This window comes from Octodon degus, unplaced genomic scaffold (assembly GCF_000260255.1).
Source record: "Octodon degus isolate 3935 unplaced genomic scaffold, OctDeg1.0 scaffold00092, whole genome shotgun sequence".
In the NCBI taxonomy this organism is placed as follows: Eukaryota; Metazoa; Chordata; class Mammalia; order Rodentia; family Octodontidae; genus Octodon; species Octodon degus.
The window spans coordinates 8,387,806-8,404,935 of NW_004524668.1; the positions used below are offsets into that span (position 1 = coordinate 8,387,806).

The 17,130-nt window shown below is 52.3% G+C and overlaps 1 protein-coding gene across 2 annotated transcripts; it reads right to left on the bottom strand.

Annotated features, from left to right (window-relative positions):
- Positions 1–1,039: 1,039 nt before the first annotated feature.
- Necap2 (NECAP endocytosis associated 2) lies at positions 1,040–16,444 on the bottom strand. Of its 2 annotated transcripts, none has more exons than XM_004637688.2 (8): positions 16,282–16,444; positions 13,880–13,980; positions 10,854–10,958; positions 10,690–10,771; positions 9,472–9,580; positions 6,858–7,035; positions 1,932–2,016; positions 1,040–1,171 (listed from the first exon to the last, which is right to left on the bottom strand). In XM_004637688.2, the coding sequence occupies exons 1-8, from the start codon at positions 16,371–16,373 to the stop codon at positions 1,123–1,125; spliced, it is 801 nt and encodes a 266-aa protein (XP_004637745.1). In that variant the 5' UTR covers positions 16,374–16,444; the 3' UTR covers positions 1,040–1,122. The 2 variants fall into 2 exon arrangements, with proteins under 2 accessions (XP_004637745.1, XP_023578298.1); XM_023722530.1 differs by lacking the exon at positions 16,282–16,444 and adding an exon at positions 14,789–14,947.
- Between the last annotated feature and the right edge of the window lie 686 nt (positions 16,445–17,130).

The window sequence follows — 17,130 nt, forward strand, 5'->3', positions numbered from 1 at the left end:
AAAAATACAAGTGTCTTTGACATACGCTGACAGAAATAGAAATATTTATTTCTTTAATCTTAAAAATCTGGTCCCACAAAAAGGTCAACACTGTTTTCAGCTCTTGGTTTTGACCTTTCACCAAAGAAATCTTTCAACTGAGAGGTAAGGTTAATTCAATAGAGAAATCTCCAAGGTGCACACAGACAAAATGTTTTCTTGTAAACCAGTCATCCAGGCCGTGTGCGCCAGCGCTCGGAGCTCCTGTCATTCAGAGTCCCTGAAGGAGAAAGTTAAGTTAAGAGGCTTTCTGCGGCTTAGGCACTTAGAAACCACCAAGAGAAAATCCAAGTCCAGCCGGAGCTGCGGTGCTGGGAACCTGTGAGCCCACAGAGCTGCCAGCAGGCAGGGGGGCTGCCTGGCTGTGACAAGCTTGCGCCTTCCTGCCACCAGCCTCGCCCTGCACAGCCCGCCTGGCTGGCAGATGGGAACCAGGTGAGCGGCCAAGACACAGTGCTATCTGGGCTCGGCCCGCTGGCGGGCAGCACCTCCCGAGGCCCACGCTCTGTATGCTGCAAAGGTGAGTTAGTGCAGATGCGCATGTTAGCAAAATAGTACGTTTAAAAAAGCTGCTTAATCCTTCCAATTTCCCCCAATGGCCTGTTCAAGCTCAGCGTGAAGAGCCACTAGAAATCTGGCGGCGTCCTTCTTCTGGAGGGGGCCTGACTGAGTGGCTGCCAGTAAGTGTAGAAAGCCCCCTGCCAACAGTGACCCCGTGACACCTGCCACCCCCAAAAAGGGCTGCTCGGAATCCAGGCTGCAAACTCAACCCATTCAGTTGCTTTTAGGGCTCATGTTTAATGCAGGTCTGTGATGGACGAAGGACAGTCTCCGAGTCTCCCTCATGCCTGGAGGGACAGGGCAGGTCTTCCAGGGTGTTTCTTCTCCCGAGCTCCAGCTGTATACGTGAATCCTGGGAACGCTGTGACACAGTGCCAATTTACTGCTCCACAGGGTCAGCCTGTCAGGAGCCAGCAAGGAGAGGAGAGGATGCGGAGGAGCTGGCCAGGGCATGCTGCTTCCATCTTCAGCCCGGACAAGCAGCTCCTTCCCAGAAGCAGTTTTAGGACAGCTGTGCTCCAGTCAGAACTGGACCCAGCCTGTGCCTGGCTGTGTTTGGCTGGAAGCCGACCTGGAAGGGACATGCAGGGAGGGGGAGAGCGGGACCATGTAAAAGCAGAGAGAAGCTGGGTCTCTGGGCCAGAGCTCTAAGCCAGTGGTGGCAAACCTATAGCACCTGTGCTGCAGTGGGAAGTTTGTAACACTGAAACCGTGGAAAGGTTTGCCATCACTGCTCTACGCAGTCAGTCCCTAAGCGGTCCAGGGCAGTGGTCAGCGAACTATGGTTCAGGGCAGAATCTGGATGTGAAGGTGGGTTTAGCTAATGCAGATGTTCTTCAAAAAGACTCTTACACAAGCTATCTCATGCCCATGTGCTCTATAAACAAAGCTTTGCTGAACGCAGCTGCGCCCACTCGTGTCCATCCTGTGAGTGGTTCTGTAGTGGCAGCAGAACTGAGTGGCTGGAAAAGATGCTGCACACACTGTGCACACCATTCACTGTCTGGCCTGACCCAGGCCTATAATGGCGCAGTGGCACTGAGCATCTCTCTGCCCTGGCCCCAAGGGAAGGTCTCAAGCCTTGTGCAGTGTGGCCAAGACCTGAGGTCCCAGAGTTGGGACCTTGACCCTCAGCCCAGTGTGCTTCAGGCAGTGGGGTGCAGCACAAGACTTCAAGAGGCGGCACAGAGGACAGCCATGCCACACAGGGTAGGTGGCCAGGGGCTGTCTCTGGCAGGCCTTGAAGTGTCCAACGAGACCAGCCTGCCCTGAGGATGATGTATGACACCACTCCACCCTGCCCAGCCCTGCCACAGCGCAGCCCTCCTCACCCTGTAGATTTGGTAAAGTCTCCCCAGATGTCAGCGGTGGCAGCAGTTGCAGGCTTGGGCTGTGGCCAGGGCATGGTGGCACCTCCTGTTGATGTCCCCATGTCCAATGGGTAGGGAGAAAGCAGAGACAAGGGAGTCAGAGGCCTCCTTCCAGTTTTGTAACATAATCACAAGACCTACTGACACTGTCAATGATTCCAGGAGGGTGAGACACCCAGAGGGTTTTGGGGCATCTAAACACCCAAGAACTGCTCATCTCCTCCATCGCCTTGAGAGCTCATGAGGGTCTCTAGGGAGCAGAAAGCAACAGGAAGGCAGAACAAGCCACATGTCACCTGTCACTCATGCCTGAAGAGTAGCCAAAAATATACTCTGGCTTGGAGTGGAGAACATCCCCAGTCGAGAAGGCCACCTTCACATAAAGCCTGTCACCACAGGCAGACCAACCCGGCAAGAGCATCACGTACCGGACGTGTGCCAAGTCCCAGCCCCCAGGGGGTCAGGGCTCAGAGAGAGAAGCACAGAAGTGGGCCTCTTGGATGCTGTCACTGGTGGAAGGTGGTAGGCTGTGGTGCATACTTTGGGGCTTTTCTGGCACCTTCCCCATGCTGCTAACTGTCCCTTTTGAAGGGTGTGCCTGCCACCCTCTGCCTTCCCACTAATCTGCTCTCTTTTCTGTGCTAGGCTGGAAGAACAGATAAAATGAGGCCCCTCCAACGGTGAAGTTTGCCAAGAGCTTAACCACATTATCTCACATGGAGTCACAGTCCCTCAGGAAGACAGGCCAGGCCTGTCTTCATGTCTGTTATTTTGAGAGAGAGTCTCCCAGTGCAGTTCAGGTTGGTCCTGAACTCACTACATAAACAGGGTGTGGTAATACACACCTATAATCCCAGGACTCAGGAGGCTGAGACAGGAGGACAGCTGTTAGCTCTAGGCTAGCCTAAACTGAGACTCTATCTCAAAAAGAGAGAGGCAAAGAAAGGGAAGGAGGCAGGGTGGAGAGGGAGAACCTAGTATGTAGCCCAGATCGTTCTCAGTGATGGTCCTGCCTCCACCTCCTAATGCCCATATTACAGGCGTACACCATTACATTGCTGGCCTTGCAACTTTCTGTGGGTCACTTAAATTTTAGTTTTATCATTTCTTTTTCTTTCATCTTTCTGAGACAGGGTCTTGCTACACAGTTCAGGCTGGCTTTGAGTTCACTTTGTAGCTCAGCAAGGTCTCAAACTCACAAAGATCCTCCTGCCTCAGCCTTGCAAGTGCTGGGATTACAGGCAAGCGTGACCACAGCCAGCTGGTTTTACCATTTCTAAAGTGGGGATAGCATCCACGGCTGCTGCACGGGGCTACCGAGAGGAGTAAGTGAGCTAACTGCTGCAGCACACAGCTCAGGCCCAGAACTCCATGGCCATCCCTGGGAGGCATTTATAAAGTGAAGAGACTCTCTCCTGAATGCTCACAAGGGTCTAGCTAACGCTCTAAGCACAGCACCCAGACTGGCTCACTGGATCCTCACAGGAAACGTGCTGGGCTGGGAGAGCTTAGCAGCATGGCACCTGCCCGGCAACAGTGAGGGGCTCAGTTCCATGCCTGGCTTCAAAAACAAAACAGAAACTGTGCTGTGGGCATTTTTTCTACTCCATCCTACGGATGAGAATTAAGAGGCTGGAGAGATAGATCGGTGGTCTATGCACCTACCTGGCAAGCACAAGGACCTAGGTTCAATTCCCGGACCCACATGTCATGCTAGCCCTAGATTCCTGGCATGCTAGCATGCCATCAAAACCAGGTGTGTAACACTGGAAAGGCTGAGACGCTATAAGTACAAGCTGTGTAGCGAGACCCTGTACCAGATAAATAATTTTTTTTTAATTTTATTTATTTATTTATTTTAAAGAGAACTAGAGGGGGGGCTTGTGGGTTAGCTCAGTTGTTTAAGTGCCTGCTTGGGGAAACCCAGTCAGGTGTAGGTGACCACGGTTCGATCCCCAGCTCCACAAGCCTTACTAGATGGGCCCTTAAGGCAGCCTGAGCCAGTCAAAAAATAAAAATAAAAGAGCTAGAGTGGTGGCTGTTTTCTGGGGACCACACAGATGTGAGCTGGAACGAGCTCAACCATCCTGGCCTTAAGCACACAGGAAGCGCTGCTAGCTGTCGGCTTGGTGGCCACTGCATCACCCACCCTGTCTGCAGGATGGCTCGCCACCTGCCTCAGACCTGGAGCAGAAGGCTGTAAGAGCAGGGACATCTGCCGTACAGACGGCTTCTGGTGGATGGTCTGATTCACAGCTTTCCAACCTCATCAATCATGTATCAGGGTTTTTTTTTTTGTTTTGTTTTGTTTCCTGTATTTAGTACAGGGTCTATAGGGTCTCACTATGTAGATCAGACTCACAGTGTTTCTCCCGTTTTCAACCTCTTAAGTGCTGGGATTACAGGAGCGTGCCCCACAGGTGGGGCTGGCATGGCATGCCAGGGATTGAACCTCGGCCCCTGTATCTGCCTAAAGAGGCACTTTAGTCCGCTGAGCTATCTGGCCAGCCCTCTAGGATGTTTTCTTTCCTCAGCACAGGAGATCAAACCCAAGGGTGCTCTACCATTGAGCTATAACCCCAACTCTTAACATTTTTTGAGATAGTGTCTCACTAAGTTACCCAGGCAGGTGGGACTCTCCCTAACCTGGAAGGCGGCTACGCTCATCACTATACCACCAATACTTCCCAACTCTCAATAAAATGGGAAACCTTCCTGCTTCAGCTTCCCTCAGGGCTGGGATTACAGCATGAGGCACTGTGCCTGGCTTTATCGCGGTCCTAAATGGGTTTCTGATTTACAATTTGAACCTTGGTGGACTCACCAAGACACAAGTCTATCCATTGTTGTTTTTTTTTCTTTTTTTAAATTTTTTTTTTTATTTATTTGTTTATTTTGTGTGTGTGTGTGGCCAGCTCAGCCCACCAGGGGGCGGGGCTGGCTGGCATGTGGTGCTGGGGGATTGAACCGTGGTCTCTGTGCTTTGCTTAGCTTAGCCTGTTCTAAGTAGGTGCTTCAGACCACTGAGCCATCTCACCAGCCCTATCCATTGTTTTTTGTTTTTTTTTTTTTTTGGTGGAACCAGGGACTGAACTCAGGCCTTTGCGCTTGCCAGGGAAGAGCTTATTCCACTGAGCCATCTCCCCAGCCTATCCATTGTTAAGTCAGGGGCACCTGCCTTTGCGGTCTCCCAAGGCCTGACCCTCCACCGGCCACAACCCAGGTGCTCCATACACTACTAAGGCACCAGCAAGTCAGAGAAGCCTGAGGCAGCAGCTGTCAGCCCTTAGTGAGTACACATACGAGAACATGAACAAGACTGCAGATGCTGCCCTGACCCTGGAGGTACCAAGGTGCTGGGAAACAATGCTTAAACAGCAATTGCTGGTGCCAGGGCAGAGGCTCCCTGCCTGCACCTCCTGCCACTTTCCCCAACAGGCTGAGGCTGGAAGTGTGACCTCCGGGTACAGCAACAACCAAGAACCATAAAAGCTGGGAGGCTTGACGCTGCTGCCCTCAAGAACTGGGTGAGAGCTGTGAGGAGCAGCAGGCAGGCGACAATCTCCCAGCCCAAGGAAGGCCAAGGACCTCACGTTAGGCAGGGCAGCCAGGTAGGGAGGCAGAGGTAAAGGGCTGGTGCCCCACTTCAGGAGTCCTGGGCCCCCAAAAGGCTGGGCTGTCTTGGGAGCAGCCGAAGATGGGAATCGGCTGTATGTGTGCAAGCAAGACAAGGTCAGGGTGCCCAAGCAGTCTGGCTACCTCGGTCTTTTTTTTTTTTTTAATTTTTTAAAATATCTTTGTGTGTGTATGTGTGTGTGTGTGTGTGTGTGTGGCCAGCTCAGCCCACCAGGGGGCGGGGCTGGCTGGCATGTGGTGCTGGGGGATTGAACCGCGGTCCCTGTGCTTTGCTAAGCTTGTTCTAAGTAGGTGCTTTAGACCACTGAGCCATCTCACCAGCCCCTACCTTGGTCTTGAGAAAAGCATCCTGCTAGACCATTTCAGTCATTAGTTGCAAGGCCACCTTATGCGTCCTGATACCAACTTTGCAAAGGTATAAATAAAGGTCCCTACTGTTGTTGTTTCGTCCTCTTGGCTATCTGGTAACGAGGCCTCCACTTGACCGTAGGTTTTGTCTCTTGTCTTTACTGTCTAAATCCCCTTCCTGGGCTGGGAATACAGCTCAGTGGCTTAAGCGCCTGCCTGGCAAGCACAAGGTCCTGAGGTGGATCCCGGTACCAAAAAAAAAAAAAAAAAAAAAAAAATTCCCTTGCAATTTTCTCCCCGGGACCACAGAAAGACCAACGAGTCCCTAGAGAGCCACGAGCCACCACTTGTGGGAGGAGCTACTGCTCAGCTTCCCAGAACCAGCAGAGGAGCTCGCTCCAAACTCCACCTCCAGGCTGACCTCTCGCTCACCTCCAGACACCTCACGCAACACCCATCTCCCCAGCGTGCAGGTCCCTATGTGAGAGGCTAGTCACACTCCTCTCTCTGCCCTCAGTGCCAGCACCTCTGTCCCACTCCCCTTCCTTCACGTCCAGCTCAGTGCTCCCTCCTCCATGAAGCCGCCCCAGATTGCACTGGCTGCTAGCGGTCTGGGCCCACAGCTGCCCTGTGTGCCTGCGACTCATCCTGCCACGGGGGCTAAGCAGAGACCACGCCTGTGTTGCTCCCTCCCTCCACGCCTTGAGGACCAGCACCTGCATGCTACTGGAGAGGGTGGATATGCTAAGGGGAACCCAGAGGCAGCTGAGGAACAGGATATCCACTTCGTGGCACCCACATCCTGCCTGGCAACTGGAGGTACAAAGTGACACATCAGCAAGCATGAGCTGGGAGAGTCCTGCACCCACAGGTGCAGAGTCAGCAGCACCTCCAAATACTGACCTGAGCCAGGAGCAACCGGTGGCTGGACAAGGGATCCTCCCATTGATAACTGCTCCCCAGGGGGTGGGACCAGTGTGGAGGCTTTGCCCCCAGGAGGTGGGGGAAGCAGACTTATCCCTCCTGTGCTGGCAGGCCGGGCTCGGGGAGTCCCCGCTGCTCCTTCCTTCTTCTTCATGTTCTAGAGAGGAGGGCATGCAAATCGGTCAGGTCTGCTGAGGTCCAGCTATACCAGAAAACCCCAAGAAGAAAGCAAGAAGGACCCTATTTAGCACCTTCAATGTCGAGGGCTACATTCAGTGCAACACAATTCTGAACCTACCAATAATATGATTACTGAAAAACCCAGCACCTAATTTCATGCATCATCAGAAATGCACATTAGAACAATGACACACCACTACACACCCACCAGAAGGCTAAATGCTCCAGCACCAACCATCAAGTACCCACAGGGATACAAGGAAGCTCATGCACTGCTGCAGAGGTTAAAGCCAGTAAAACTACTCTGAAAAACGATTCTGAAAGACTCGGGGAGAGGAATGGCCAAAGTCTGTTGCATACACATACAACTATGCCAACATGGAACCCACTATTCTGTGCATCTAACATGCAGTTGTAAAAATAAATACATAGCAGACTGAGCACCAGCTCAACACTGGAACCTATGGCGCCGAATTCCAGCCCTGCAAGCAGACCTGGGGGCAGAGCAGTTACTGTACATACAGTAGCGAGCTCCAGCAGGCACAGCAGCTCTGCCTATAGGCATGCCAAACAGGAAACTACTGTAAACGGGTAAATGGGACACTTTCACAATGGAACTTGCCGTAATAGTGAAAACGGACAAGACACGCAACAACCACAGCCTCTCACAGCTAGCAGTTATGCTGTGTGAGAGAAGGAGAAACCATGCACAGAGGAGAAGAAAGTATGGGACTCCACATGAGAAAGCAATGAGCAAACCTCTGAGGTTGGGCTGTGTGGGTACTGGGAAGGGACAGGGAAGGGGCTGCCCCAGTGCGGTAGCCTTCAGCTTCCTAATCTGGGACAAGTTTCTTTCTTTCTTTTTTTTTGGTGGAACCGGGGATTGAACTCAGTCCTCTGAACTTGACAGGCAAGCGCTTATTCTACTGAGCTATTTCCCCGGCCCCTGGGACAAGTTTCTATGTCTGCAAGTTTGGTTTTGTAAAATTCACAGAGTTGTGCACTTGTGAGCACTTTTACCTGTGTACATTATACTTCAACAAAGCATTTGAAAACACATAACTGAACACCAAGCATGAGCCAGAAGGCAACACAAGTTACACAGGTGAAGACAACAGAGCTCCCTACGTGGAAAAAAGCAGCAGCTTAGTCAGGTGTAAGATAAGCAGGCCTTGGGCCGGGGAGATGGCTCAGTAGGATAAGCACTTGACTGACAAACGCAAGGATCTGAGTTCAATCCCCCGCACAAGGACCGCGGTTCAATCCCCCAGCACCACATGCCACGCCCCCTGGTGGGCTGAGCTGGCCACACACAGACACAAAATAAATAAATATTTAAAAAAAAAAAAGATAAGCAGGCCTCAGAAGGCCCAGCTGTGCCAGTCAGACCTCGTACAAAGACCCTGTCAGCTCCTGTCGCTTCTATACCCCGGGCTTGGAGAAAAGGGAGGCTGTTTTATAATTCATGAGAAATGCCTAGAAACACTACCTGGCCCACAGCTGATGCTCATTAAATGTTAGTTTCCTCCAAGCAAGAGAAAGACTCGCATCCCAACCTGTCCACTGCATTGGACTTGTATGTTCTCTTAAGGCCCCTTGGCCAACTTCAAGGGTTCCAAATCATCACCAGTGTGAAGCAGAAGAGAGAAAGAGGTGGTAAGTAAAGAGGAAAAGCATTATTTTAGTGACACACTTGCTTCAAAAAGCAAACCCACTTGGTCCCCCAAACTCTTAACTCCAACTCCATCTCCCCAATCTACCCCTGCAGCCAAGTAAAGGCTGAGCTCTGGTAGCCCCACCCACCCCAACCGTTCCTATGCAACAGGAGTCGGCAGGGCACCACTCTGAACAAAGACACAGAGAGCCAGGACACCACCACTGCCGGAAGCGGCCCGTGACTGCCAGCACCACCGGATCCCTTCCGGCCAGAGTACCCTTCCTTACTCCAGCCGCAGGCCAAGACACAGCTGAGGAGGAGCACACAGACTCCTCACCCACCATAACAGCCAGGAAAGAAATAGCAGCTCTGGCAGCCAATGACTGATGCTGCTTCTCAACTCAGGGGCTTCAACTGTACTCTGGTCCTCACCCCCTGCTACACGCTGATTCCTCTGGGAAGTCTTGCTTGGGTCCCTAACTATGGCCCCGCCTCTGTGGGCATTCACAGCACCATGGCAACCCTCAGTTACAGAATGTCTCCTGCCATGGTGTAACTGCACCTTTACCTGCCCACCTTGGCTCACTCTGAGCTCCATGAGAGCAGAGGAGGGCTCTATGGACTGGGTGCAAACCTGGAACAGTGCACAGCAGCTGTACTGATGCATGTGAACCCTGAGGACAGTGGTGGGCAGGGCTGGGTGCCCAGGAGCATCACACGACCATGGACAACACAGCCTCGCAAGGTAGGACTCACTGCAATGTTGAGCTTGATGGTCTGACCCTCCTTCAAGCCCAGGTCCAGCTTGGGGCCTTGGTCTGGGTTCTGGGCTTGTTTTGCAAACTCACTCTGCTGTTTCACCCACCTGGGGAGAGAAGAGCACAGAACAGTGAGGCAGGAGAGAGCACTTGCCTGCAGAGCACACACTCGCCTCAGTCCAGGATGGGGGCAGGGGGAGCAGGAATGCAGACCCCAACTGTGACACATAAGCAGCTGCACGCAGGTCAGTTTCCACCATGGCTGATATTCCACGTCCTTAGGCGCTTGGGAACACGATAAGATTCTTATACAGAGTTCTAGCACTGGGCTCCAGGAAGAGCCTGGCCTACTCCTTCCCAGCCACTGGCACAGGCTGGCACAATCCATAGTGAGAAAGGACAGAAGCAGAGGATGACACAAAAGTCCCCAAGCTCCGTACAATGCCATCCAGCAGCCACCAGGGACAAGGGTGCCCGCACTAGTGGCCAGGCACTGCCCACTTCTCAGCCGTCAGTGGCAGGTCCCTACAGATGGCAAAGGGACACTTCTTTGCCCTGTCTTTCCATTAAGGACACCAAGGCATCTGCTGGGTGACCTGGGAATTAGGGTGACCTTTATGATGTTGGGAGGACCAGGCCCTGAAACCAAAGGAGTGTGACAAGGTCTCTGTCAGGGGCTGGTGAGGAAGATGTTACATCTCAAAGGCTGGGCAGAGGACGGAATGATAGGAACAGGCCTTGGGGAAAGGGTAAGATGCTTATGATGCAGTCAGCAGGGTGGACAGAAGGGGGCCTGCTTGCGAGGACTGGGTTTTCCAGATGTTCTGCGAACACACAAACCACACACAGCTGCTTGCCTATCCCAACCTGGGGGGTCATTCTGTCCAGAGAAAGGGCTGCCATGCTAGCCCCTGAAACCGCACATGGTGGCACACGCCCATAATCCCAATGCTGGGGAGGCTGAGACAGGAGGATCAGTACAAGTTTGAGTTGCATAGTGAGACTCTGTACCAAATAAACAAACAAACAAACAAACAAACAAATAAATAAATAATGACTTTAAAAAATCCTCCCTGGAAAATGGGTGAATGTGGGCTGGGGAGATAGCTCAGTAGAATAAGTGCTTGCCTGGCAAGTGTAAGGGCCTGAGTTCAATCCCGGGTTCTGCCCCCACTCCCAAAAAAAGGTGTGAGTCAAGTTGCCCGGAAGCACTCACTTGAAATGGTCCTGCAATGCCACATTGAAGTCAAAGGCATCACCTCGGTCGCCAAAGCCAATTCCAATAAATGCCCGTCGCCCTGGGAGACAACACACAATCAACCCACTTGCCCAGAAGCAGAGAGCACCTTGTGAAGAGGCGGCGGGCGGACCCACACATACCATTTCCGTCTTCGACGCGGATGACGAAGTACCTGCTGGAGTCTGTCACGCTCTCCACTGCCATGCCAGGAAACTGATCCACCGGTGCCTGAGCAAAGAGCTCCCCTGGAAACACAAGTGGGCTGAGGGCTCCCTTCCTTCCTTCCTTTTTTTTTTTTTTTTTTTTAGACAAGGTCTTGTAATGTAGTTGAGGCTGGCCTTGAACTTTTTTTTTTTTTTTTTTCATTGAAATTTTTTTTTAATCTCTCTTTTTTTATTCCATATTTGGTACAGGGTCTCACTACGCAGCTTGGACTCATGGTGATCCTCCCATTTTCAGCCTTCTCAGAGTTGGGACTGGGGTGTGCACCACCATACCCAGTCTCAGTGGCCAGCTCAGTGAGCCAGGGGGGTAGGGCCAGCGTAGCAAGTGGTGCTGGGGATTGAACCCCTGTCCCTGTGCTTGCCCCAGTGGGTGCTTAGACCACTGACCTATTTCGCCTGGCCCTTGACCTTGAACTTGCAGTAATTCTCCAGTCTCAGCTTCCAGAGTGCTGGGATTATAGGCATGAGCTACCTCACTTGGGGTGCATCAAATCCATTCTTGCTGAAGGGGAGACATGGGACTCTAACTAAGGAGTGGCCTGAGTTAGAAGTGGCTTACAGATCAAACCCCATCCATAGGGGCTGGGGAGATGGCTCAGTGGAATAAGTGGCAAGCACAAGGGCCTGAGTTCAATCCCCGGTTTAAAAAAAAAAAAAATCCATGATTTTACTATCTTTATTTAATTGCCAAATAATTCAAAAACAAACTACATGTGAAGTAATCCAGATTGCTGGCTTTCCCTGAAATTACAAGCTCATCGGAAGATGGGCCTCCATTCCCACATGACAAGGCTGGACTGGAGCTGCTACGCACTCATTCCACCTTCACCTATGGCCAGGACCTACTGAGGCCTGAGGTCCCGGTGCAAGTGAGCTCTAGACCAGGTGACCACCCCTTCAAGACGCCTCGCCTACCAGGTAGACTGCAGGAGGGGCCTCAAGCCCAATGAAAAGAAGGAAGTTTCTACACCTACAAAAGATTCAAAGCAGGCTGACACATTCAGTCTCAGACATGGGGCATAAGACTTAGGACATGTACCCCTCTGTCAACACCAGCTCCTCAGAGCCGCCTCGAAGCACACAAAGCTGTGAGTGCTATGACTGTTGCGATGGTGCTGTCAGAGCTCTAAGTATTGAACCAAGCATCTCTACTGAGTCCTGTGGCTTAGAGTGACAATAAGGCTGAACCTAATCAAAACTAACAGAGCCTGCAGCTTATCAACTCATCCACACCTCCCTTGGGGCCAGGTCCCCCTAGATACTGGTGGCCAAGAGCAATGTTCTTAACCAGGGCTGGTTTTGTTCCCCTTTCCCATGGAGAGAGCTGGCAAAAGCTGGGGACATTTTGGTTGTCACACCCGGAGAGGTGCTACTGGTGACTGGCAGATAGAGGCCAGAGACACTGCTGCATATCTTACATTTCTCTTGGCCCCAAACCCTCACAATGCTGAGGCTGAGAAACCCTGCCTAGGGTGAACTGCTTATTAAAGTCCTGGGAAGATAGCTCAGCAGTCTAAGCACTTGCCTGGCAAGTGCAACACTGGGGTTCCATCCCCAATACCGCATGCCATGCCAGCCCTGTGCCATGCCAGCCCCTGAAACCGCGTGTGGTGGGACACGCCATAATCCCAGTGCTGGGGAGGCTGAGACAGGAGGATCACTACAAGTTTGAGTTGCATAGTGAGACTCTGTACTAAATAAATAAATAATAAATGATTTTTAAAAATCTTCCCTGGAAAATGGGTGAATTTGGGTTGGGGCGATAGCTCAGTAGAATAAGGACTTGCCTGGCAAGTGCAAGGCCCCCGAGTTCAATCCCCGGTTCTGCCCTCCCCCCAAAAAGGCGAATGTGATCCTGAGCTAAGGGGACCAAGGTGTGGACCCGTACACGTGACACTCAGCCCTGTGCAGTGACTGTCACATTACATAGTCATGTTAAAATCAAACTTCTCGGGTTTCCCAGAGAAGACAACAGCCACACCCTTGTGATACCATCTAGGATGTCCCAGAGATTTGCTGCGGGGTCACCTACACGCCAAAGGAACAAACCAAAGATCTGGGTCTCCTTGCGGCTTATACAGCAACAAGGTCACTATCTGCTCAAGTTCTATTTCCAGCAACCCTGTGAAGGAACTGATGCAAGTTTCCTTTCAACAAAAATAGGCCAAGATTCCGAAGGTCACGTGCCTTGCCCAAGGTCTCACAACTCAAGCAGAAGTGGGACAGCTCTGAGAAGGCACAGCAGTTCTGCCTCTAAATCCTGGCACTTTTTTCTGTTCCACAAAGGGAGATCTCTACACATTAGAAAAAAGACAGAAGGCTGTGGCTCCTCACTGACTGGGCCCTGTGCCCAATAATCCCCAGTCCGGGCTGGGAGATCCCCAGCATGTTGCTCTCCAGGGTCACCCAGGGGTGCTGGTGGCCAAGATACCCAGGGAGATTCCACAGAGGTGGTATCTGCCAGCTGAGCCAGGTGCAGCCCAGCGTGGCTTGTCCTCTCGCCACAGAAAGAGCTGAGCAGGAAAGTTTCCGCCTCTTCCACTTATCAGGCTTGGTCAGTTCTGGGAAGTTACCATTTGGTTGATAAACAGAATTCCTGAGTAAGAACTCAACCCAGCAGCCTCAGAGGCAAGCCTCTCCTCCAGGAAAGCTCTGGGGCTTCCTGCTTACTGCCGGGACCAATCTGCAGATCTCCTCTCTCTGGCCTCCAGAACTAGTGGTTTCCTAAGGACCCTGAAAGGAAAAGGCTTGACAAGACAGACTCCTTTTTATGTCTGCGGGCAGTGGTTTCTACACCTGAACCCATAAATGGGGGCAGCTGAAAAGTACCCGAGGTCTCCGATTTCCATAACCCTGAGCAGCCTGGCCAGCCCCAGCCATCTCTGCCTTCATCATGTGGGATATGCGACAGCTCAGCCCAGCGCAGGGCCCCCTGCCTTTACCTGAGGTCCTGTCCTCCAGCTTGATGTAGGCCACCTTCCCTTTCGCAGTGATCCTCAGTCGGCCACTCCATGATGGCTGGTCCAGCTGCCACTCCGAGGCCCTATGGGGACAAAACCCACTGAGCCTCTGCCAGAGGCTGCTGCTCTTTCTCTAATGCTGGGGACAGAAACAGGAAAGACTGCTTGTTCTAGACCAAGAATGGCAAGCTCTTTCTATAAAGGGACAATAAATACTTTTGATTTTGCAGGCCACACAAAACCTCTGTCACAACTCTGATGTTGAAGAGAGAAGCAATCAGTCAGACAACACACATGTGGGCTACATTCAAAAAAAATTCTTAGCTTGTGAACCATTCAAAAACAGAAGGCTGGGCCGGGGAGATGGCTCAGTAGAATAAGCGCTTCCCTGGCAAGCACAAGGGCATGAGTTCAATCCCTGGCTCCGCAAGAAAAAAAAACAACCAACCATGGCTGTTGCTTGCTGACTCCATTCAGCACTGCAGACCTCCTTCCAAGTGGGACTTCCTTTCCACAAGGGAAGGAGGGGGTAGTTTCTCTTTAAGACACTGCTAGACCATGGCAGTCACTGTGCCTAGCTGGGACTCTGAAACCATTTTAGAGGGAAAGTACTGGGGAGCAATCACCCTCAGAAAAAGAAAAGTGAAGTTAAGTGTGTGAGAGCACATTAGAAAAGTGAATGTTCTAGATTCTGAAGGGATCCCAGCTAGGAGGAAACCACAGACCAGTGATGGCGAACGTTTAGAGCTTCCAATAACAAGCAGCTCAGCCTGCCACAGCACATGTCCCACAGGTTTGCCACCACCGCCACAGACCAATGAGCAACAGCTTCTCCTGGCTCTTTTACAGCAATAAATTTCAAAGCAACAGCTTAGTAAAACCTCTAAATACCAAGAACTGTGGGTGTTTCCAGGGAACATTTCTTGGAAGTTCCTAAGCCTGTGTCAGCCAGCAGGAAGTGTGGATGAAGACGGTTTTGTGGGCCACAGAAATGCACACACTCCATTCTGCAGACCTGGTTTCAGTTCCCCTACAGGAGCAGCAGGCCTTAGCTTCCAGCGAAGGAGAACTGGAGGGTGACATGCAGAGGCTGGCAGTTTCCTTTATGCCAGACCAGTGAGGCCCAACATCTGGACACTTCACTCTCTGGGGGGCCAATAAGAACCAAGCCCACCCCACTCAATACCCAACCACAGATCAGGGTGGACAGCCATTCCTAGTTTGAAATCCCATTTCCAGTTTGGGGACAGAGAACAACTGTATTTTTTTTTTCTCATTGTTGCTGTCATACTATTTTTTTTTTTTAATTTTTTTTTTTTTTTTATTTTTGTGTGTGTATGTGTGGCCAGCTCAGCCCACCAGGGGGCAGGGCTGGCTGGCATGTGGTGCTGGGGGATTGAACCGCGCGGTCCCTGTGCTTTGCTAAGCTTGTTCTAAGTAGGTGCTTTAGACCACTGAACCATCCCACCAGCCCCTGTCATACTATTTTTAAATTCCACAGTGGGTGCAGAGTGTTCACTATCAGCCTGTGCTGACAACTGCGAGTACAAGGCGGCAGGTAGGTGGATGCTCCGCAGTTCTCTTGGTACTGGCCAAGCCCGTATTTCACAATCACTCTGTACGTACACCCTGCCCTCTCAGGAGCCACCCCTCTTCTCAAGCATCAGCACCCCACCACTCAGTGCGTGACACACACCGGTTACGCGTATCAGGCGTATCTTTTTTCACACAAGGATAATGAAACGCAGACAACACAAAAGGCATACAGTGACTCGCAGTTAAAACACTAGTTCTCCTTCCTTAAGGCAGCTGTTGTTCCTTATGGTCCCCTTCCAGGGATACTCTTATTAGCCTTTACAAGCCTGTGTGTTTACTCGTCTCAGGTGAAAATTACACAAGCTACACGAGGATGGGCCCCTCCCAGCTACTGCAAGCAGTGATAAAGGGTGACACCCGGGGTAAGGGAGCTGGACAACAAAGGGCCCCTGGGCGTCAGCCATCAGCCCGGGGATTCGCCACTGACAGGTCCTCCCCAACCCTTACGGCTTCCAAAGACTCTTTTACGGCCGTTGTTGGCTCTGGGAGAGACAGTTCTGGGACACCCCACCACCACCACCACCACCACCACCACTAAGTTCAGGGGTCCCCGCAGCCCCCGGGGTTCCCAAGCGCTAAGTTCTAACGGCTTCTCCGCCTCCTGGAGTCCCGCGCCTGGTACAGACACGGCCCCAACTCTGGGCCCCCCTTCTTGCTCTGGGCTCCAACTGAAAAGCCCCAGCGTTACCGCCTCCGACCCCTAAACTGGACAGGGCCTTCCTCGGCTCCCGTAGTGGGTGTGTCGGGGCGGCGGGCAAGGGGTGAAGTCAGGGCCACCAGGGAGTCACCTGTAGCCACGGTTGGTGGCCCGCGGCGGGATGCGGTAGACGTGGACCTCCGGCTTGACACAGAGCACCGACTCGTAGTCGCTCTCTTCCATCGCGACGCCCGGAGCCCACCAAACTTCCGGCTCCCTCGGCTCCCGCGAGACCGGAAGCGACGCGGCTCTATGACCAGACTCCGGCTAGAGCGGCGGCTTGCGGGCCTCGGCGCCTCCTCGCGCGTGCGCCGCCTGCTGGATGGACCCGCTGTGGACAGAGCCCCGGCTCTACATCGGCGGGTCCACGAGGCTTCTCCCACCGTGCGGGCGCCCTTGACCGCTCGGAAAGCGTCAGAAAGACCCCACCCCAAACCGTGATCTGATTGTGGGTTCATGCCCCGCTCCACTCTTCTGCTTAGGGCGCAGCTGGCCCTGCACACCTTCCAGGCCTTAGCTCCCCCCACCACACACACTCCTGCAGAGTGTCACCAGGGCTTCTCCATCCTTCCGGTGCTGTGACTTACACGCCCGGGGCCCCAAGTGGCGTAACTCAGCCAAGAGATGATTTCGAAGAAATGAATTTTAGTAACAGTAGTTTAAGAATCATCCTTGGCGTAACATGGCTACATAGATCATTCTAGGGGATACGATGCTTCCCTGCAATCAACTCCCCTGTCATCCTTTCATTCCAAGGGGACTGTGTTTACTGAGCATCTATCAGACGGACCAGATGGACCAGAGCCAGTGTGGGGTACTTCTGATGCCAAATCCATGACTCACTGAATACGCTCAAATCCCCCTCCCCTTTTTATTCTGCACAAGCTCGTTATGGGATTGAAAGAACCAATGCAATTCTGTTTGCTAGGGTAAATATATA